This window comes from Triturus cristatus, chromosome 3_2 (assembly GCF_964204655.1).
Source record: "Triturus cristatus chromosome 3_2, aTriCri1.1, whole genome shotgun sequence".
Lineage (NCBI taxonomy): Eukaryota > Metazoa > Chordata > Amphibia > Caudata > Salamandridae > Triturus > Triturus cristatus.
The window spans coordinates 476,599,594-476,622,923 of NC_140584.1; the positions used below are offsets into that span (position 1 = coordinate 476,599,594).

Here is a 23,330-nt window from a genome sequence, read left to right on the forward strand (position 1 = left end):
CCCAGTGAAGGGCCTAAGAGCCATAGTGTTGAACACACGGTCCTTGCAGAAAAACAGCTTGGAGGTCTTGTCGCTGTTGCAAGAAGAAAAGCCAGATCTTTTAGCGGTAATGGAAACTTGTGTAGAGGATGGCTCGGGGCATGTGATAGTGCTGTTTTGATCCCCAGATTATGATATCCTGGTACACAACCGGCAGGGTGGGAAGAGAGGGGGTTGGAGAGGGGGTTGGCGGTGATTTGACCGCAGACGTGGTTGTGGCAGAAAGTTTGGATGAGGCAGAGGTATGGGGGTGAAAATAGGTCTAAAGTCCTCCTGTGTAGTAATGGTGGTAGTCTACTGCCCCCCCGGCCTACTCCCTTGTTCAACGACTTGTGTACGGAAGTGGTTAGTGATTTGTGCTCTAGATTCCAATAGATTATGGTGGTGACTTCAACTTTCATTGGGACCAGGAACCAAAAGAGGCTCAGGCTAGTAGGTTCGGCAAGGGTATGACTATGCTGGGGCTACAACAGCTAGTGGAGACCCCAATCCACGATAAGGGCCATACTTTAGATTTAATCTGGACTTATCAGTCGCCTGCAAGGATAACGGAGATTGAACCCTGTAGCTGGTCAGATCATTATCTGATCAGGCTCACAATCCCACTGCTCAGTCGACTAATGTACCAACCACCAGAGTGGAGCACAGTACAAAACTGGGACAAAATAGATGGAACCAGGTTTGGGGAGGCACTAAAAGATGTAATGCATCCAGGGAGACATATTGAGGACATAGATCAGGAGAGCGAGAGATTTATAGGCAGGATGCAAGAAGCCATAGACAAGTTGGCCCCACACAGAGAGAAAGAGTAAGGAACAGAGGTAAGGTGGCCCCTTGATACACCTCAGAGCTAAGAGAAAGGAAACAAAAGCTACACCAATATGAAAGGAAATGGCAGAAGCAGTATGAGCCACAGGCCTTTAGGCAGTATAAAACAATCCAAGCCAAATTTTAAAAAGTGATCATTGTGATGAAAGCAGTGTTCGATGAGCCAAATGATACGCAAAAGGAGACTTTTGAGGTGTTGAGGGAATTAAGTCAATAGAAGGAGCATAAGACTACTGCAGATCCAGAGGACTCTAATAAGATGCAGAACTTCTTCTTAAAGAATGTTAGTGATATCTTAACTGAAGTAAGTAACACCTAAAGCTGTCCATGCCTTTTGATAGCGAAGGAGGCGCCAGACTTTCAGGGTGAGAAGCTTTCATTGTTCCCACCACTGGATCTTGACGCCTTAACACGGCCAATGGCATAAGTTAAATCAGGCTTGTCAGAAGATCACTGTCCACCGAAGGTATTCAAAATGGCATTCCCTGTGGTGGGGGTGGAACTGCTCTCCCTTTTAAATGTCTCCCTTGTAACTGGGAAGGTTCTGCTCAGCTTTAAGACAGCCATGGTAACCCCACTACTGAAGAAAGCAGGGGCAGACCAAAAACAAACCATAGAAATATTTTCAGTATCTAGTTTGCCTTTCCTAGCAAAGATTGTGGAACAACATCTACCCAGAATCCTGTCAGTATTCATAGAAGAACATCAGCAGCTTCATGTGCAGCAGGTCGGCTTCAGGGCACATCACAGCATGGAATTGGTGAGGCTCTCAGTATTGGGAGAGCTCAGGCTAGCGGCTGATAAGAATAAGCCTTCTGTGTTAATCTTGTGAAACTCACAGTGGCGTTCGACACAGTGGACCATCAAAGGCTGATGGACCGAATTCGAAAGCAGGGATTTGCAGGTCTGGCTTTTCAGTGGATCTCCTCCTTCCTGAAGGATTGGTTGCAAAAAGTCCAGCTGGGAGGTTATGTGTCTAGAAAAGGAGCACTTTCATGTGGAGTTCACAGGGCGCTGCTCTGTCCCCACTGTTTTTTAATATTTACCTCCAGCCACTGGTGGTGGCACTAGCAGACTGTCAACTGTATAATTACGCGGATGACACTCAATTGATACTCGGATTGATACTTCTAAGCAAGCACAGTCGAATGCACAGAACATCCTCAGGTTTACGATGAACTGGATGACAGCTATCTCATTTAAAGTGAACCCAGATAAGACAGAGGTTCTAGCAATCACCACAGGTAGTGACCCCTGGACAGATTATTTCTGGCCACAGGAGTTAGGTGCCACACCAACACTGGTGTCTATTGTGAAGAGTGTGGGCATTAAGTTGGACAAAAAGTTGGCACTGATTGCGCAGAGACGACAGTGGTAGAAAACTTTGATGGCCTACTGAGGCAACTTCGGAAATTGGTACCCCTTCTATCTTTCTCAAAGATGGGAACTGTGGTGGCGCCACTTAATGTGTTGTGACTGGACTATGGAAATGCGCTATATATTGGGCTTCCGGACAATTTGCTGGGTAAGCTCCAAGTAGTCATGAATAATGCTGCAAGATTAATATTCAAGCTTCCAAGGTGGTCACATGCTACATCATTGCTGCAACAATTGCATTGGCTTCCAGTCAAGCAGAGGAGCAGGTTCAAGGGCTTATATATTTTACATAAGACTCTTTATCAGACGGTTCCAGTCTATATTAAGGACCGTCTAAGGAGATATGTTCTGGGATGATGCCTACGGTCATCTGAGGTAAACTTGTTTACCCGCCTACGGTTTGACAAATCAACTGTGGGTGGACGGGCTTTTTGAGTATTGATACCCGAGTTGTGGAACAGACTGCCGGAAAGTTTGCGAAAGTTTGACCAAAATAACCTTTGATCAAAGGGGCATTGTTAGGCTGTAACTTTCATATAAGCGCTAAGAGACCATTGGTAATTAGGCGCTATACAAGTGACATCTAACATAACATAACTTTACTACTGTTTAGCAGTGGTAAAGGATACAGAGTCTTTACGTCAGCAAAATCAAACAAAAATGGGAGGCATGACAAAAATGGGGTCACTTTTTACATGGTAGAAATAGTACGCAGTGGTAGACCCTCAAACACAATGTAGGCTTCTATGAAAACCCTTCAAATAGCATTTGCAAACACTTTAGAAACAAAACAAAAAATAATAATAATTCAAGTGAATCTAGAGCAAAGAAAATTGACAAATGTATCAACTACTTTACACATTTTCATGTCAACTTCAGATACACTGTCAAGATAATTTCAATGAAAAGAATTGCAATACCAATGAAGGACAGAATATTGAAACATTTGGATAAAAAATGGCACTAAGTACTCATAATCTGTTACACCATATCGCATGAACTCCACTGCAGGTCAGTAAAAATGTGAAGCTTTTGTGATAGCCTGGGGTAATGCTACATCTAGTGCCTGTTTTTAATACTATGTTGACGTTTGGCAACGGTCTCTAGTACTGCACTCGTGTACCGGCAGTGTTTGGCCCTCACGCTAACTTGATGTCTAATAAAGATATGTGGTAGTGTAGCCATTTGGTGGGGTCAACACTTGTTTACAGGCAGCGCGACTGCTATGCTTTTTGATAAAGTAAACACGACATGACACAACTACTTTAAAGTGCTGTTTATCTATTATTTGTGGGTATGTGAGAAGGGGTGCTGTGTTTTGTAGTAGTTTCCTCTTGGTTGTTCTCTATTTGCTAATTCTTTCTCTTTCAGGGTATCAAATCGCTATTTTGACATTTTCTTTAGTAGACACTACTTTCTTTGTATGCAAGTGAACGATTTTTGAAAATTGCATGTGTAATGATTCTGGGAGGAAAAAGCAAACCTTTACCCACATTTCCTGCAATGATATCCCCAGAGACAATAGTAATCTCACATATACTGTAAAGATTGCACTAGCAATTTTGATAAATGTAATTAATAACAGTAATAATTAATTTTCATTGCATATTAGTTTATATCACATGTTGGAATTTTTAATGCTGGTAATTGCAATTAATTATACACTGGATTGTGCCTGTTTGATTGGCTGCCAATACATTTTCATTGTACTCTATAATTCTGTAACTGCATTTACCTCAAAAATGCAGTACATATATAGATCCATTCTCTGGATTTCAGAAATATCTTATTGACATAAAATGGTCGTCCTTGTTGGTATCCACATAATATTTTGTTGTAAATGGGAAACGTGATTCCCTTAATACCTGTTTAGCTCTACAGTTGCTCACAAATTTCAGTTTAGTCTTTTTTTCTCATTTCAGTGTTCTAGATGATGAGGGAAGCAATCTGCGTCAACAGAAGCTTGACAGACAGGTGAGAATGTGCAAATGCCTATATCAACTTTTGATCAGACATGCTTGCATTTTGTGAGTTGCACAGAAGGGAAAATGTTGTTTTCTAACGTTTAAAATCGCCATTTCCCCATTGAGAATAACTAGATATGTGCAACATTTTAACTTCAAAATCTTGAATTTAACACATTTAAGTGTGTCAATGTATGCACGTGTGTTGGAAAATGGCCCTCTCTCCACCGTAACCCCAAATTTGTTGTCTTCCTCCTTCTCTTTTATGAACATCGTTTTGTTGGACTTAAGACTCTGAGCACTTCACTACTGCTGACCAGTGCTAAAGTGCAATTGCTCCTCCCCTCAACATGGTAACATTGGTGTTATACACAATTGGCATCTTTATTTTACTTGTAAGTCTCTTGTAAACTGATTTACGATAGACCCAGGGCCTGTACTCTAAATGCTACTAATGGGCCTGCAGCAATGGTTGTGCCACCCACACAACTAGCCTTCCAAACCTCTCTTAGGCCTGATACTGCAAGGCCTGTGTACACAATGCTCTGACTTCGCATGTAAAACCATTTGCCAAGCCTTAAGCTTTCCTTTTATTACATACAGGTCACCTTTAAGGTAGGCCCTAGGTATCTCTGAGGGTTATGTAAGTAAAAGGTCAGACATGTACTGTTAAGTTTTACATGTCCTGATAGTGATAAACAACTACATTTGCTTTTCTCTCCTGTGAGGCCCACTCCTCTCATAGGCTAGCATTTGGAATTTCCTAAAACACCTTTAAGCTGTAATTCCTGATTAGAAAGTAGTAGCTACTTCATGTTTCATAGCTTTGGAAGGGTAATGATTAATCCTCTTTACTAGTAAAGTTGGATCTAAAATTACTGTTTTAGAAATGCCACTTTAGAAAGTGGACATTTCTCTGCTCTTACTATTCTGTGTGCCTTGCAGCCTATCTCCAATACATGTCTGGGGTGGGTGATAGCTGCACTTTGTGCATTCGTAGCCACAAACACATGAATGGTGGATGTGACAGACAACTCATCTGCATTCATCTACTTTCTGATTGCTCTTCCTGGGCAGGAAAAGGAAGGGGGAGCTGACACACCTGAATGCAGTGTTCTGTGTCTCACACAAAGGGCTGGTTACCCCCTACAGATTGCCTGGCAGACAGGGCTGAGATGAAAGGGGACCTGCCCACTTTAAGGGCCTGCTTTGAAGTCACCCCAACTTCAAAGGCACATTTGGGTATGGGTACTGGGGCTCTGACACTACCAAGACAGTACACTACTGGCTCTGTGAGGAACTACCTGGAGTAGAGACTGCTGTGCCATAAGGATTGCCACTTTGCCTGACTACTGCTCTGAAGGAAATGCATTCTGCTTTGTTGAGCTGCCCTGCTGCCTGCTGATCTCTACCCTGCTGAGGACAAGGACTGAACCCATCTCAGTTGAGCCAAGAGTGACTCCCAAGGGCTTGCTGGCATGCACCCTGTTCTGAAATCTTAGTGCCATCAAAGACTTTCTTCAGCTCTGCAACAGCATCTGGACTGTGCCATTTGTGAGTCCTGCCCTGCCAAGTAGTACCAATCTGGATCGTGAATGGTGATTTCTGCTGTCCAGAACTGTCAAGATAGACGCAGTGAGATCTTTTTGCCGCTCGAAACCGACACATTGCCCTTCGACCCTGATGCAGGAGCTGAACTGCGTGGCTCAATGACGAGGGAGAGTGCAACTCAAAAGTGACGCAGCACCTGCATCGTAACGGGGTTCGACGCTGAAGCCTCCTACATAACACTGAGTAGAAAAGGAATAGAGTTTATTCAGTCTTACACCACCAACAGGTTCCTGTCAGCTGGGTTCAGCTGTAGAACCTTGGTTCACCAGCAGAAAGAACATTCCAAGAGGGAGGGGAGAGGAGGGGGAAACACAGGCAGGGATGAACCAAGTGGATTGCAACACCTTCATCGACTGTGCGGTTCGGCACCAAAGCTTTCCCTCCATCTGCGGGATCGAAGCCAACATGGCACCTTCTTGACTACTCGCTTCGAGCCTTTGACGGTGATACCTGCTCCGTCCAAGGTACTTTCTCAGCGGGATCTTCGTGAGTCGTGCAGCCAGTCTGCCCCCCATCGCAGTCAGCCCGAAGTTTGGATTTGCCCCAATCCAGTGCGACCTCATGCAATCCCTATGTGCTATTGACTTCTAAGCACTACTTTTTTATTTATTCTTTAAAAATTCATAACTCCGGTTCAACTTATTGGATGTTTGCCATTTTAGTCTCATTTTACTCATACACATATTCTCCATTGTTTGAAACCTAAGTAGAATGTTTTTGTGGTGTTTCATTGTGTTACTGTGTGTGTGTGTGTTGCACAAATACTTTACACATTGCCTTTTTAGGTAAGCCTGATTGGTCTGTGCCATGCTACCAGAGCGTGAGCAAAGTTATCTTTTAGTGGGTATTTAACTTACCCTGACTAGGAATAAGGTCCCTACTTGGAAAGGGTGCATACCTCTGCCAACTAGAAACCCAATTTCTAACAATGCAAGACAGCTAAAATTAGAACAATTAGAAGAATGCAAGTAGTTATTTCAAGAGTAAGTCACACATACAGTAAAATCCCTGTGAATCCACCCATTAAGGAAAAGCATTCAGGCATGCACAAACATTCTTTGCCGATTCAGAAAAAAGAGCCACATAAAGGTAACATTTTCCCAAATCCAAAACTATGTGTACACATGGACTTTGTTACACGTTTTCCTGAACATTCCAACTCATCTGTAATATAAACATTGCATATGGTATCTTTAAAAGTGCATGGTAGAGGGAATGCTTGGCCCTTTACTAATGCTATGATTGCACTCTGTGTACATTCTGTAAATATATGTTTAGAGAAACGTACTAACGCCACAATTAGTTTATATTTAAATTCCTTTTCCTGTTCTCTTTTTCTCAAACATACCACTCTTTCTTAAATCATTTTGGTGTACTTAATTACACTTCTGTTCAACTTAATAATGATACATTTGGGGGTAAACTAGGTGCTTAGATAAGTTTAGCAAATGCATGTGCATTCTCAAGAGCCTATTCTTAAAGTTTGTTGGGGAACAATAAGTCTGCATTTGAAGTCCTTGATCTCTGTTGTTGCTCTCTCTAATCATGGGTCCAGTTCACAAAGAATTTGCTGTGGCTTTCTCTTATAGTACTCCAGGCTTAATGGTGAATTCTAAGAGTTATTCAGGATTAAACCTGGAGGACTCCTGACGTATGCCTTAGACAAGTAGGTCACACCTAATCATGGTAACATTTTCTGACTTGGACAGTTGTTCATGTAAACACCAAACCTAGAATGTACCCTTCTAAATAAGCAACAAGAACCTATAGTAACCAGTAATATGAAAACAAAGAAATAACTCTGTCTTGCACACTAATGATCATTGTCATACAAAACATGCAAAAAGAAAGTAGGTTCCCTGATCCTACTGACCATACGCTACATGTTCAAATCACTTCAAAGAAAAAACAACTTCAGAATATACCACAACATAGAGAACATAAATAGAATCAACATGAATGTTTTCATTCATTTAAATATACTTATGATTCAAAATTGAAAAAATGCAAACCCATACACAAAAAAATGCCCACCAGCCCTTCTCTATGTAAAATAATAGATACATACAAAAACTACATGCAGACAACACCTACAACTTAATCAAGTTAAACCCCCGCAAAAAAACTAAATGGATTAAAATCTTTGAATGGACAAAATAAGCTAATCCCAGAGAAAAATCCTCTCAGCCTTTCTAGAAGGTGGCTTTATTCAGTGTTCAGGCCATATTATCAAATAGACCACTACATTACTGTTGGAAATTGGATTACTGGTTGAGGGGGGTGAAACCCTACTCGAGTAGCAACCACAGTCTCCATCAGGGTGAAACACAAACAAACCCTAAAATTAACTAAGCTACCTTCTTGTAGTTTGGCCCAAAGCAGGCAGGCTTAACTTAGAGGCAATTTGTAAAGTATTTATGCAGCATTTCAAATAGTAATAAAAGAAAAAATCAACAAAAAAAGACCTCACAGCAATTTAGAAAACATAAAGTAAAATGTAATAAATTATTTGAGATCAAAATGACAAAATGCCAAGCAGGAGAGCCTGAGATCTACAATTTTAAACACTTAAGTTAAAAGAGTGATTAGAAGCACAAAGCGCCAACTGTGGTTTGGTTACGCTGTACTGTGGCAAAGTCACAAGCTCTGGTCAACCGTGATGGAGCATGGCACGCATACATGGTCCAAGTTAGGCCCGCTGAACAAAGTACCTTCATTTTCGGTTTTACAAGCTTTGTGAGATCCTGCGTTGAGGCTGTGTTGCGTAGCAGCAGGTCCGGGGATGCTGCAGGGCTACGTTGTGGAATCCTGCATCATCGTCATGTTTGCCATCGAGGAGGGGTTTGTGATGTGAAGGCCTGTGCCAAGGATGCTTTGCGGAGCAATGGTTTCGAAGAACATTGCAGACTGCGACGCAAGATCCTGTGTTTTGGGGAGGCATTGTGCAGTAGTGGTTCCAATTCGTAATCGTGAGGAGATATATCACACTGCAACAGTTCTGCCCGCAGGACCATAGGTGGGCAGGCAAAGCACCTTCAGGCCCATTTCCAAGGGTCCAGAATTGGGGAGGAACCACTTTGGGGGATGGGTAGGACTCACAGCAGACAGAGTCCAGGTGTTGAGTTCAATGTGGTTTGAACCTTTTCTGTCCCTGAGGCTTTGGTCAGGAGGCCAGACAACCCACCTTGGATTTGCTGTGTTAGTCCGGGATTCAAGATGAAGCTCCAGTCCTTTCCATTCAGGCAGCAGGACAGCATGTCAGCAGAGTAGCAGTCCTTCTTGCAGAGCAGCACAGCAGTCCTTCTAAGTCTTCCACAGGTTCAGAGGTGTACTGAAGAGTTTGGTCTGAGGTTCCATTATTTGTGCCTGATGCCCACTTGAAGTAGAAGGTTCCACCCCCAGAGGTGCTTTTGATTTCCTGCCTCTCTTCCCTGGCCCCAAAAAACTAGTGCCAAACCCTTTGTAAGAGTACTGTGGAAGAACCTTTGTGATGTGCAAGTGTGGTAGGTGATGGCATTTTCCCCTCATCAAGTCAGAGATGGCCCCTTTTGCCAACACCTATTCCCCTTTGTGAATTAAAATCCTCCTTTACCATTAAAGAGGGTTTAAAAATCCAATTCTTTAGACACCAAACTCAACTTTCCTACCTGTTCTGAATTAAACATTAGTGCTTACTAAATGCAATAATGTAATACAAAGTTATCTTTTGGGAGAGGTAGTCCGTGTAGTAGTGAAAAATGTATTTGAGTTTTTTACTACCAGGACATGCAAGAAGTTAAAAGTACATGTCCAACTTTTAAATGCACTGCACCCTGCCTTGTGGGCAAATTAGGGCCTACACTAGGGGTGAATTATATGTATTAAAATGGAAGCTTAAAGCCTGGCAAAAGGTCCAGCCCCCCCCCCATTCCACACACAGCCTTTAAAACCAAAACATCAAAAGGGGGCCTATTGACTTTATCAAGGGGTGAGCATATCAGTTTATATAAAGCAGGTCTATCATTGTTCCCCAAAAATCACCAATATATTAAATCAAATCTATGTTTCACTAATTCTGACAATACAATGTTTAACAGGTGTGATTATTGTAATAAATGTTTAATAAAGTTTTAATAAAAAAAGAAATCACCATGTTTATGTGTCTTTCTTTTAACAATGTTTTTATGACTGCATTTGGTGGGATGAAAAGTTTTAAAACAAAAACTCAGACATTTAAAAAAAAGTAAAACCAAAATGCCTATGAGTCTTTTTTTTAAACATTTCTTAGCCTTCAGCATGCAATCCTAAAAACAACCACAAGTGGGCCTAGCAGTGCAGGTGAAGAGAATACAGCTCCAGCTTTAAGTGTAATAACACTTTATGTTCTCCTGGGGCAATGTAGTGCCCCAGGAGAACCCAGTAAACAAGCATATCTTTTTAAAGTTTTGGGCCTGCTGCACTTCCTGCAGCACCCCAAATATTAGAAAATGCTTGGTGGTAGCACTGCCTCTTCTAGGAGCACTACAAGCATGCAACTGTGCAAGTTTAAAATGGCTTAGAGTGTTAAGGGCACTCCTCTGTACAAACAGTGAAAAATAAAAGTACAATCCTGCTGCTCATTTATTATTCATTTTTAGAAAAAAATCATTATTGGTGTAACATTGTCCACCCAAGACACCTTAATTCTCCTTTTTTGGTGGGGCTGCAGGGAACTGCAGGGCCCCAGCGGCCCCACCAGTTCTTCTGCCAGCAGCTATCGTGCATGCTGGCAGAAGCTAGCAAGTTTTTGGTATAATATTGGGGCAGGGGAACAAGGACCCCTTCCTGAGTCTTTAGTACCCTTGGGACCCCCTTTGTCGAGGTCGTTTTGTTTAAGCGGAAGATAAGGAATGAGAGGCTGAATGAAAACTCAGAACTCTTGAACGAGTCATATCATGGACCCTGGTTGAGGAATCAATTACTAAGTAACTCAGCAGTCACACATCGCTTGTATGTGACAGATATGTCTTGAGCAAACATGTAGTACCCAATAACAACAACGTCACAAACAAGCTAATGCTTTGAGTACTCAATAAACCCTATCTAGCCTCTCATTCCTTCTAAACCCGTTTCGTTTGTTCTTGGGTCTAGTCCCCTATATTTGAATGTCTTTAGCAGAAGGAATCGGACTTCAGTGGAACAACCAAGTGTAGCAAAGGTTTGTGTTAACAGCCAGCTGCAGACTATTTATTCTTTGGCCAGGGTTTGCTTGCTCTGAAGAAGTGACAGGGTTGCGAATCACGTGTAGGCTGAGATAATCATTAACTATTTGTTTGGTGAACTATATCATATTATCTTTTGGATCAGATGATTGGATGTTTGAGTAGAATAAAGTCATATTCATTGAACAAAATTAGACTGATTGTAGTGTGCTTGGTTAGTATCTTTACAGTGTTGTCAGTTGTGAGAATAATATGTAAATGGAGATTCTGTATTTATTAATGGTATCTCTATCTCTGGTTGCTTAGTGAGGGCCAGTCTCTACTGTTTCTTCACTTGAGCAGCCAGCAGTTAGTTGGCTGCTGTGGGTCTTGTTATTTGGACTTGGAAATAAACTTCCTTTATTTCACTTCTTGAGATCTTCATTTAGCGTACCCCTATACTACAATCTGGTAGCTGGAACATGGTAGAAGCTAATTAATTGGAGCGCTGCTTTCCTGCAATTTGCTGAAGACCGACTGACTGATTCAGCCCTTTCTTGGAAACTAAAGAAATTCAGGGCTGTTCCTGTCTTGGATTTTGCCACTTAAAGGTGTGTGGCGCTTGCTTTTTGGTCGCACTGTGGTTTATAAAGACAGTGTTGCACCTGCTTCCGTTGGTCTGGCCACGCTGGGGCATTTTGCAGTTGTGTGTGCCTCACATTGTTTTCCTGCATCTCTAAGCAGCGATTGTTTGGCTTTAGGAGCTCGAGGCTACTGCTCTCATGCGGGAGCCTTCTCGCTCCAGCCATTCGAGTGCTGTGCTTCTGCTACTCCTTGCAGTCAGTCTGTTCTGGAGAGGCCATTCACTCACACCAGGCCACTGGTTGTCTATGCACCTCGTTCTCTATGGCTTGTATTCCAAAAGATTCTGGGATGCCGTGAAACTTTAGACAGAGCTACAGCCCGAACTGCTGAACGGACCTTAAACCAAATGTAGTAAAAAGGTAGGTCTTGGTCTAGAAAGCGTGCTTTTGTTTAAATGGTGTAAATCCGTTCAGTAGTTGCTGAGAAATTCAAGAAATAAAAATATCGATATCTGAGCACTGAGTAGGGTTCAGGAACCCTCCCGGGCACGAGCTTCACTCTGAACACTCTAAACCAGAATGTGTTGGCAGCCATCTTGTGATTGAGTCACGAGAAAAATGAAAAACAAAGGTAAAAAACAAGAAAAGGGGGCAGGGCAGAAACACCCTGATCCCCTAGGCCTGCTCAGTGGGTCCCATACAGACCCCCAGGCCCCCAAAAAGCATTTAGAAAAACAAAACAACAGCCAAATTCGCATTGGGTGCGCAAATCTGACAGAGAAAATGAAAAAACGAAGTGCTTCCTTGTACTCAAGCCCCCGGGTGGGCCAGGTACTGGGGGCAATGCCTAATTAATTTGTGGGTGCCCATGGGGGCCCCCGCAGCCCCGGGGACCACCACATACCCGGGGCTTAGTTAATTGTATGCAGGGGGCATGCGTCCCCCGCAGCCCCGGGGACCGCCACCTTCCCAGGGCTTGAAAAATAAATAATAGAGGCGGGGGGCCTCGCGTGCCCCCCCAGGCCCCAGGGACAACGACCTCCCGGCTTCTGTTATTAATGAGGGGGGCCTCGCGGGCCTCCCCAAGCCCCGAGGACCACCACCTTCCCGGGGCTATATTAAATGCAGTGTTATATGGAGGGTAGGTCCATTGTCGACATTGCTAAGTTAGCATGAGCACGTTATTACTTTATTTTGCAAGACTGTGCTTGTGCCTTTCACATGAGAACCGTCTGCTTTTCGCGTTCTCTGCTGTTTTCCAGGGTGTAGTCTGTACACGATGTACAAGGTCGATAAACAATTCCCTTTGTTATTCTGTTCTGGTCAGTCCCTCGCACCCAGACATAACACGCCACACAGCTGCACCACTGAAAGTCGAGTGCTTTTAATATTGCAGAGACGCATGATATTGGGGCACCTGGAGAGACCCCTTTCCAGACAGAAGTGCTGTGCTAGTCCCGAGATGTAAACCTTTCATCTAGGCCTTGATTATGGGATCTGCTGATAAAGCCCAGAGGTCTTCTTTTATATAATAAACTATATCTTGGCATGGGGAGGGTGGTTAGGGACTAAAGCCCTTGCCACTGTTATTATAAAATGATATCCCCATTTGTATTTTATGTAATTGGAATAATGCTGATGATATTGTGTTTATGCATTTTGTTGCTAGTAATGCACCATAGAGCACGTTAGTTAAAATAAACCTTTTAAACTATACTGTGACTTTGATTACTCTTATTGTGGACAGGTATGAGTGAGTGAGCGAAAGAGTTGTCTTGCTACCGCGATTCCTGGGAGAGTCGGGAGTGTCGTGTTCTGGGTTGTCTAATCATTGATAGCTTCGCTATTTGTCGGAGAACAAATGAGACACTATAGCTAGTCGGTTTTGGGGATTTTTGGGCACTAAGGTGATAGGTTGTTACGCCACTATACACCGAGGTCCTGGCTTCCTGTGCATAGTTCTGTTTATGTGCAGAATCCCTGCAACATGGCACCGCCAACATTTGGTCTGATTCTTATCTGCGAGGTACTTCCCCTAGCTTCTGTTTCCGGAGACAGTCGTGACGGAGTATCCTCCTATATTGTTAACTATTATAGTTTTTTCAAGCTTGCATTTTAAAAGGTCTTTTCTTTTACTTGATATACTCACTATTGTGCTGCCGCGTAAGTTGTTATTCTCTTTTTCTTGATCATGACGCCTGTTGTTATTCCGCTGCCTAATAGAGCCTAATAGAGCTGCAATCAAAGCTTATTTGACTCAACATGGTGTCCCTGATGATGGTGTTGTGGTAGAGGTGAATGCCGCTTATCCTTTTGAGGTGTTTTATTCTTGGGCCACATTTTCGGCAGTTGATGGGACAGATGATCTGTTTCTTGAATATACTGCCGCAGCCCTTCCTGCAGGCTATCGCCCTTACATGTCTCTTGAATGTCCGCTAACTGCTTGGCAACACCAAATCTGGATCCTTCAGGGTGGCTGGTATGGCAGACAAATTTGAATGCCAGACAACTATGTTTTTATAACACTACTCCTGGTTATACACAGGATAGACCTGACCCACGTTTTCAAACACACATTCGGTTACCACCTATTCGGTTGGGAAATTATGTCAACAGTGGTTGCAGCACTCTACACTATCGTCCATTAAACAACACTCATCTCTTTTGTCCAGTGACATAAATTTGGCTGACTTTGTAATGGGACCCAGGGCACCTAGAACTAAGAAATTTATATACGCAGCTTACAATGAAATATGGGAACTTTCACAAATGGAAGCAGCGTTCCGTTTGTGTCAAATAGACTAGGTGAATTTGGAGAAAGGCCTTGCAGTAGTTTCTAATAGTATTAACACACTCTCTTCACGCATTTATACCTTAGATAATATTGTTTCGTCTGTTATTGATATTGTACAAGAGGATGTATCTGTGTTATACCATGGTCAAAATCAATTGCGCTCAGTGATGCAATTCGCATGGACTTTACAGACTCCAAGAATGGGAAAAGTACCATGGGATTATTTAAATGCATCTGCTTTGTTCTGTTTCAGAAACTGATTCTGCAGCGTGGTTAATTAATGGGGTTATATCTTTACCTTTCATGTTGTTTCAGTTCACCACTTGTATGAAACATTTCCCGCTAGGCCGCTTTGAACCCCTGGGTAGCGCATTTCTGCATGAGCTGTGGTCTTTGCCCTTCACCTATAGATGTTTAAGGGAGGGTAAGAAGGTATTCCTGACAGGAGAGGACTGTGATTCTACTGTAGGTAATTCCCTTGTTTGTACAAACATTAAGTTGCACGGGGCATGTAATGTGTCAGCTCCAAAACTTGCTTGTGCTTTGAAAGTTAATCCAGTTCCCGCAATGACTCCCACCGTTACACTGCTTGCTAACGGTAGCTATCTTGTTTTGAATAACCAAGACTGCTGCGGTTTGCTGACTGGATTACCGTACATTGTAACGGTTTCACAACTCGTAACTTACTGTAAAAATGTGTTTTTTCTTCCGCCTCGTTTGAAGCTAGATAAATCGATTTGGCCTTCCGTTCCAACTTTGAAAACAGATTTCAACAAATTGAGCAGACTAAAAGTGCTTTTATTCCAACAAGAAGTCCCCCTTACGGCAGCGCATGAGACCTTCAAAACGCAGGTGGCTGGGCCATCTAGTGAGATTCAGTCCCTTCTGATTACGAACCTGCCACTACATTTAGGGGAGCTTTTACACTAGATATTCAATGCGTCTGACACAGACAGCCTTGCACATTTTTTTAAAGTTGTTGGTTCAGGCCTTGCGACTTTTTTCCAGACAATATTTGGAGTAATACCTGCCTTCATTCATTCTATCTTTTCCAGCGTCTTTGGTGGATTCCCTTTATTACTGGCATTAGCTGCTGGAATTCTGCTTCTGCTGTGTCTGCTGCAAAATGGCTGCTCCTCTTGTAGTACTGCGCAGACCGGGCCGGCTGCAATTATTCCGTGATCGTATACATGGATGCTTCAGTACATTACCACTAGCAACACTCAGCGTGTCTTATGGGCTGACCTTCCGCTTTTCATACTTCACTAGCGTGCAACCAGTTTTTAATTGTCTACGTTGTCCTTTTGAATGGGTATTGGATTTATGCCTCTCCAATACATCGTGGTCAGACCCGGATTTCGACCAGTTGATGGGTCCCTTAATGGCCCATGAGCAGGACTGTTCTGGGGTTGGCCATATGGCACGTGCGGCTCATTGAACTTTATCTTGGTTCAATGGGATATCTGTGAAGCTGCACAGAATTTCCTGCTTCAAAGTTACATCGAATATCACACAAGTTATCCAGTGATGCTTATGGAGGCACCCGACTGTGTGGAGAGGAGCACACTTGTTCATTCAGCTTACTGAATTGGATAGCATCCCTTTTTTTCTGATAACAAGAATGATGTCCTTTTGGAAGGTGTTGCATTTTTTTGCTCATACACCCTGATAAATTGACTGAGTTTAATGAAACAAGAGCTTCATGCGAGCTCCTCTGCATCAGAAGCATTTCTTAAATTTTTTTCCCTGAATGTTTTTTTCATTTTTTTTTTTTTACAAAACATAAGGCGCTTTTAGACTATGCTCGCCTTTTTGTCCTATGTCTATAAACTATGGACTTACCAGGGGGAGGGTGTTATATGAAGGGTAGGTCCATTGTCGACATTGCTAAGTTAGCATGAGCTTTGCTGCCATGAGGCTGCTTTTGCGCACGTTACTACTTTATTTTGCAAGAGTGTGTTTGTGCCTTTCACATGAGAACTGTCTGCTTTTCGCGTCCTCTGCTGTTTTCTGGGGTTTAGTCTGCACACGATGTACAAGACCGATAAACAATGCCTCTTGTTATTCTGTTCTGGTAAGTCCCTCGCACCTAGATATAACACACCACACAGCTGCACAACTGAAAGTTGAGTGCTTTTAATATTGCAGAGGTGCATGTTATTGGGGCACTTGGAGAGACACCTTTCCAGAGAGAAGAGCTGTGCTAGTCCTGAGATCTAAACCTTTCATCTAGGCCTTGAGGTATGGGGTTTGTTGACAAAGCCTAGAGGTCTTCTTTTATATAATAAACTATATCTTGGCATGGGGAGAGTGATTAGGTACTCAAGCCATTTGCCACTGTTTTTATAAAATGATATCCCCATTTGTATTCTATGGAATTGAAACAAAGCTGATGATATTGTGTTTATGCATTTTGCTGCTAGTAATGGCACGTGTACTGCACCATAGAGCACGTTAGTTAAAATAAAATTTTTAAACCATACTGTGACTCTGATTACTCTTATTGTGGACAGGTATGAGTGAGTGAGCAAAAGAATTGTCTTGCTACCGCGATTCCTGAAAGAGTCGGGAGTGTCGTGTTCTGGGTTGTCTAATCATTGGTAGCTTCACTATTTGTCGGAGCACGAATTAGACACTATAGTTAGTTGGTTTGGGGGATTTTTGGGCACTAAGGTGATAGGTTGATACACCACTATACAAGAAGGTCCTGGTTACCTGAGCATAGTTCTGTATATGAGCAGAATCCCTGCAACAGTAGGGAGGGGGCCATGCAGCCCCCCTCCTGGAGCCCTTGATGGACCTGGGAACCACCACCTCCCCAGGGCCGGCTCCTACAATGTCCCAGAGTGCCCACCACGAGACATTGCCGTTTGCAATGATAGGGCGGGAGCCGTGCGGCTCCCGGCCTGTCATTGTAAACTCTGCTTTGCTTCTTCGAAGCCAGAGCAGCAAACCTGCTCTCGCTTCCTAGAAGCAAAGCAGAATTGCTTTTGGGCAAGGGGAGCTGCATGTCAGCAGCTCCCCTTGCCCAAAAGCAATGCCGGTTCCAGCTGGAGGCAGGGAGCCAGCTAGGACTGTGGAGGCATTGGGGATCCCCCCATGGTACCCAACATGAGGCCACGCCCCGGCAGATGGGGTCCCCGGTGTCACAAGTGGCCCAGGGCAGGGGGTCACTTGTCACCCTCCTGGGAAACATAAAAAAAAATGTAAAAAAGAAAGGCCGGGCCCGGGGAATGGGGTCCCCGGTGCCATAATTGGTCTAAGGAGGGGGGCCACGTAGCCCCCCTCCAAAAATGTTTTTAAAAAAAGAAGGTTGGCCAGGCCCTGGGAGATGGGGTCCCCGGGGCCAGAAGTGGCCCAGGGAAGGAATAAAATTAAATTAAAAAAAGATACTGACAACTTGCCGGCGGCCCCACCCCCTCCCTGCATAACTCTGCAAACGCACCCCCTGGCGTGTTCTAAGTTAGGGGATTAGGTCCTCTTCATTCCTGACGGTCCCTGGGGGCCAACTATCATCCGGGTACCTCCAGTAAGCCCCACACAGTGGGATTGCTGAGAGGTGGTCTGAGGCCACGCCCCTTTTTACACCACTCTGCAAACGCACCTGTTGGCGCATTGCTGGTGGGGCAATGAGGTCCTCTGTGTCCTGAGGACCTGAGGACACAAGTGGACTTCGTTCCCTGAGCAGCAGTGCGCCAGGAGGCATGTTTGCAGAGTGGTGGGAAAAGGGTTTGTGGCCTCGGACCACTCTCAGCAATCCAGCTGTAAGGGGCTTACTGGAGTTAACAGGAGGGCTAGTTGGCCCCCAGGGATCCTCAGGTGTAAAGGGGACCTAATCCCCCAACTTAGATTGAAGGCATTTGCAGAGTGATGGAGAAAGGGGGCATGGCCTGTGTCAACCTCTCAGCAATCCCACTGTGGGGCTTACTGGAGGTAAGAGGTAGGCTAGTTGGCCCCTAAAGGACCCCCAGCAGCGAAGGGGACTTCAATCCCCATCCAAGAGTGTGCCAGGGAGTGCGTTTGCGGAGTGGTGGGCAAAGGGGCAGTGGCCTGCTATGAGAATTTAGCAATCCTGCTGTGTGGGACTTACTGGATGTAATAGGAGGAGTAGTTTCCCCCCCAAGGATGTCCTTGGGGGCCAACTACCCCTCTTGTTACCTCCACTAAGTCCCACACAGTGGGATCACTAAGACGTCTTCGGAGGCAATGCCCCCCTTTCTCCACCACTCTGCAAACGCGCCTCCTGGCAGACTACGGGAGGGGGGATGAAGTCCAATTTACTCCTGAGGGACTTTGGGGGCCAAGAAGCCCTTCGTGTACCTCCTGTAAGTCCTACGCAGCAGAATGCCTGAGTGCTGGTCGGAGGCACAGCACCGTTTCTCAACCACTCTGCAAACGCTACTGCTAGTTAAGTGTTTGCAATGTAATAGGTTTCGCAGTTGCGAGAGGTAGAGCTATTGGCGTTGTGAATGTAAAAGTTTTTTATTAATGTTTTGTGGAGTGGAGTGGATGTACGTTGTGTGTAGTGGAATTATGTAGTATGTTGTGCAGTGAATTTATGTGGATAGACAGTATGTGGTATTTAGTGTATAGGAATTATGTAGAGTGGGATTTATGGGTTATGGAGAGTAATTATGTGGTATTGTAGTCTGTGTTGTGGAGTGGTAACCTCAGGTTTAGTCTACCTCATTTCCATAGAAGCTCAACTATGAACTCAGTGAGACAAAAAAAGAAGGAATCACTGAGGAGCACTTGTGGACCTAGTCAGAGGTATTAGCAGGGCCACTGGAATTATGCAACTGTTTGGCTGCACCGACTTTCGCACAATTGTAAATTTTCTGCATTACCCACATAATTCATCATCTGCTCCCTAATCTGCAGGTTTGAACAAAACACCTTGTTTCTAGCTCAAACGGCCGAAACATTACTAAAAACGCAGCGACAAGAGTTACAGCGTGGTGGAAGGTCCTTTCCAAACCTAAAATGGTCATCTGTTAATTATTGCTAAATGTGGGTGTTAAATTGGTACTAACGGTGTGCAAGCCACTCTTGCTTCCTTCTGTACCTCTCTGGCCTCTCTCTGCATTTCTGTTGCTTCTTTCTGCACATTTCTTTCTTTTTCTGCACTTCTCTTGCCACTTTCTGCACATCTCTTCTACTTTCTGCACCTCTCTTGCCTCTTTCTATACCTCTCTTGATTCTTTCTACATCTCACTTGCCTCTTTCGGCACCCTTCTTCCCTCTTTGTGTGCCTCTCTTGCCTCTTTCTATACCTCTCTTACCTCTTTCTGCACCCCTCTACCTCTTTCTGCATCTCTTTTGCTTGTTTATGCACTTCTTTTGCCTGTTTCTGTACCCCTCTTGCCTCCTTCTGTACCTCTGTTGTTTCTTACTGCACTGCTTTTGCTTCTTTCTGTACCTCTCTTGCAAATGTCTACACCCCTTTTGCCTCTTTCTGCACCCCTCTTGCCTCATGCACCTTTGTTGGTTCTTTCTGCACTGCTCTTGCTTCTTTCTGCACCTCTTTTGCCTGTTTCTGCAACTCTCTTGCCTCCTTCTGCACCTCTGTTGCTTCTTTTCTGCACTTCTCTTCCTTCTTTCTGCACCCCAGTGCCTCCTTCTGCACCTCTGCTGCTTCTTTCTGCACTTCTCTTGGTTCTTTCTGCACTGCTCTTGCCTTTTTCTGCATCCCTCTTGCACTTCTCTCTCCTCTTTCGGCACCCCTCTTGCCGCTTTCTGCACCTCTGTTGCTTTTTTCTGCAGATCGCTTGCCTCTTTATGCACTTCACTTGTTTCTTTCAGCACCTCTGTTGCTTTTTTCTGCATATCTCTTGCCTCTTTCTGCACCCCTCTTTTCTCTTTCTGCACCTCTCTTGCCTCTTTCTACACCCCTGTTCCCTCTTTCTGCACCTTTCCTGCTGGTTTCTACACCTCTCTTGTCTGTTTCTGTACATCTGTTGCCTCTTTCTGCACTTCTCTTGCCTCTTTCTGCACCCGTCTTGCCTCTTTCTGCACCTCATTTGCCTCTTTCAGCACCTCTGTTGGTTTTTTTCTGCAGATCTCTTGCCTCTTTCTGCACCCCTCTTTTCTCTTTTTGCACCTCTCGTCTCTTTCTGCAGTCATGTTCCCCTTTCTGCATCTTTTCTGCCTGTTTCTGTACCTCTGTTGCCTCTGTATGTACCTCTGTTGCCTCTTTCTGCACTTCTTGGGCTCTTTCTGCACCCTTCATGCCTCTTTCAGCACCTCTGTTATTACTTTCTGCACTTTTCTTCCTTCTTTCTGCACCCCTCCTGCCTCTTTCTGTACCTCTCCTGCCTCTTTGTGCACTCCTCCTAATTTTTCTGCACCCATCTTCCCTCTTTTTGCACCTCTGTTGGTTCTTTCTGTTCTGCTATTGCTTCTCACTGTACCCCTCTTCCCTCTTTCTGCACCACTCTTGCCTCTTTCAGCACCTCTGTTGCTTCTTTCTGCACTTCTCTTGCCTCTTCCTGCACCCTTTGTGCCTCTTTCAGCACCTCTGTTGCTTGTTTCTGCACTTCTCTTGTTTCTTTCTGCACTGCTCTTGCGTCTTTCTGCAAGGTTATAAAATAAGTAATGCCTTGGCATCAATACAGAACATAATTAAATGAAGAGGTAGTTTAGTTATCTCTTCATAAACATCTTATTTTTCTTGAAAAATCTATATTTATGTTTTTAAATCCAAAGTCAAAGAAAATCCAGGAAAAAAATGTGTATACTGACTAATACGTGTCAAAAAAGTTTATACTATTTATTATACCTTTTACATATCATATCTTTCTTCTTTTCATAATATATATAGACAAATTATACATATATATACATATTTATACTTCAAATTTACATTTTACACTTTTCTCCTTGCCCTATTAATCAATAAGGATGCTTTCAACACTTTTTCACATCAGCATTCCTTTGAAACGAAGATCACTGTTCTAAAGAAACTCAAAGGTCTATTTATTTCACCATACACTTATTGAGTATTCTTGTATCTATTTGATCTTATTTAGATTCAAATGGGTGTCTTCAAATTATCTGTCGACGCGTTTCAGCCTTAATCATTTCAGGCCTCTTCAGGACAAGGGCAGTTGAAAGTGTAATTTCGTAATTCAACCTATAAATTAAATACACCTTTTTAATCCATATGTACAATATATCTATTATTATTTACATATATACACAAATGGGAACCACAGACTCCATGAGTCTCAACAAGATGTAATGTTCATATATTTATCTGAAGTGGCGTCCAAAACACGACCTAATTTATACACCATGCCACAAATGTGCATAAAAACAATTTTTCAAACGTGCTCAAAAACATAAAGAACGTGAGGTGTAGTTAGATAAGCCTCTACCAACACCTAATATTAAACAAACACCAAAAGAGTGTATACGTCTATCTGCATCCCTTGTGCCTCCTTCTGCACCTCTGCTGCTTCTTTCTGCACTTCTCTTGTTTATTTCTACACTGCTTTTGCGTCTTTCTGCATCCCTCGTGCCACTTTGAGCACCTCTTTTGCTTCTTTCTGTACTTCTCTCTCCTCTTTCTGTACCCCTCTTGCCTCTTTCTGCACCTCTTTTGCTTCTTTCTGCACTTCTATAGCCTCTTTCTGCACCTCTCTAGCTTCTTTCTGTGCCTCACTTGCCTCTTTCAGCACCTCTGTTGCTTTTTTATGCAGTTCTCTTGCCACTTTCTGCACCTCACTGGCCTCTTTCAGCACCTCTGTTGCTTTTTTCTGCAGATCTCTTGCCTCTTTCTTCAACCCTCTATTCTCTTTCTGTACCTCTCTTGCCTCTTTCTGCATCCCTGTTCCCTCTTTCTGCACCTTTCTTGCCTGTTTATGCACCTCTCTTGTCTCTTTCTGTACCTCTGTTGCCTCTTTCTGTACTTCTCTTGCTCTTTCTGCACCCTTCATGCCTCTTTCAGCACCTCTGTTACTTCTTTCCACACTTTTCTTTCTTCTTTCTGCACTCCTCCTGCCTCTTTCTGTACCTCTCTTGCCTCTTTGTGCACCCCTCCTACCCTTTTCTGCACCCCTCTTGCCTCTTTTTGCACCTCTGTTGGTTCTTTCTGCACTACTGTTGGTTCTTTCTGCACTGCTCTTGCTTCTTTCTGCACCTCACTTGCCTCTTTCTGCACTTCTCTTGCTTCTTTCTGCACCTCTGTTGTTTCTTTCAGCAATTCTCTTGCCTCTTTCTGCACTTCTTTTCCTTCTTTCTGCACCCCTCCTGCCTCTTTCTGTACCTCTATTGCCTCTTTGCGCACCTCTCCTACCTCTCCTTCTGCACCCCTCTTGCCTCTTTTTGCACCTCTGTTATTCTTTCTGCACTGCTCTTGCTTATTTCTGCACCTCACTTGCCTCTTTCTGCACTTCTCTTGCTTCTTTTTACACCTCTGTTGCTTCTTTCAGCAATTCTCTTGCCGCTTTCTGCTATTCTCTTGCTTGTTTCTGTACCTCTCTTGCGTCTTTCTGCACCTCTCTTGCTTCTTTCTGCTCTTCACTTGCTTCTTTCTGCACCTCTTTTACCTCTTTCGGCACCTCTGTTGCTTCTTTCAGCACTTTTCTTTCCTCTTTCTGACATAGAGGTAGTTTGAATCCCCCTGCCTTATTATGTACTAGGGCCTTACAGGGGAGGTCATGCCAGTCTCCGGGCCTGGTTAGTCAGAGTCAGTTACCACCTGTAACAGTCAGCAAAAAGTTGGGGGCACAAGGCCTTTTTCGGCACATCTGTTGGTTCTTTCTGCATATCTCTTGCTTCTTTTTGTACCTTTCTTCATCTTTGTGGACTTCTGTTGCCTCTTTCTGCACCTCTCTTGCCTCTTTCTATACCCCTGTTCCCTGTTTGTGCACCTTTCCTGCTGGTTTCTACAACTCTCTTGCCTCTTTCTGTACCTCTGTTGCCTCTTTCTGCTCTTCTCTTGCCTCTTTCTGCACCCGTCTTGCCTCTTTCT

At 43.8% G+C, this 23,330-nt stretch overlaps 1 protein-coding gene across 1 annotated transcript in view; it reads left to right on the forward strand.

Annotated features, from left to right (window-relative positions):
• The window catches only part of LOC146857563 (tubby protein homolog), a 995,297-nt gene that overhangs the window by 787,257 nt on the left and 184,710 nt on the right, over positions 1 to 23,330 (forward strand). Inside the window, exon 3 of the mRNA XM_085648119.1 lies at positions 4,167 to 4,218. Within this exon, the coding sequence (XP_085504245.1) occupies positions 4,167 to 4,218 (52 nt within the window). The remainder of the gene's footprint in view (positions 1 to 4,166; positions 4,219 to 23,330) is intronic.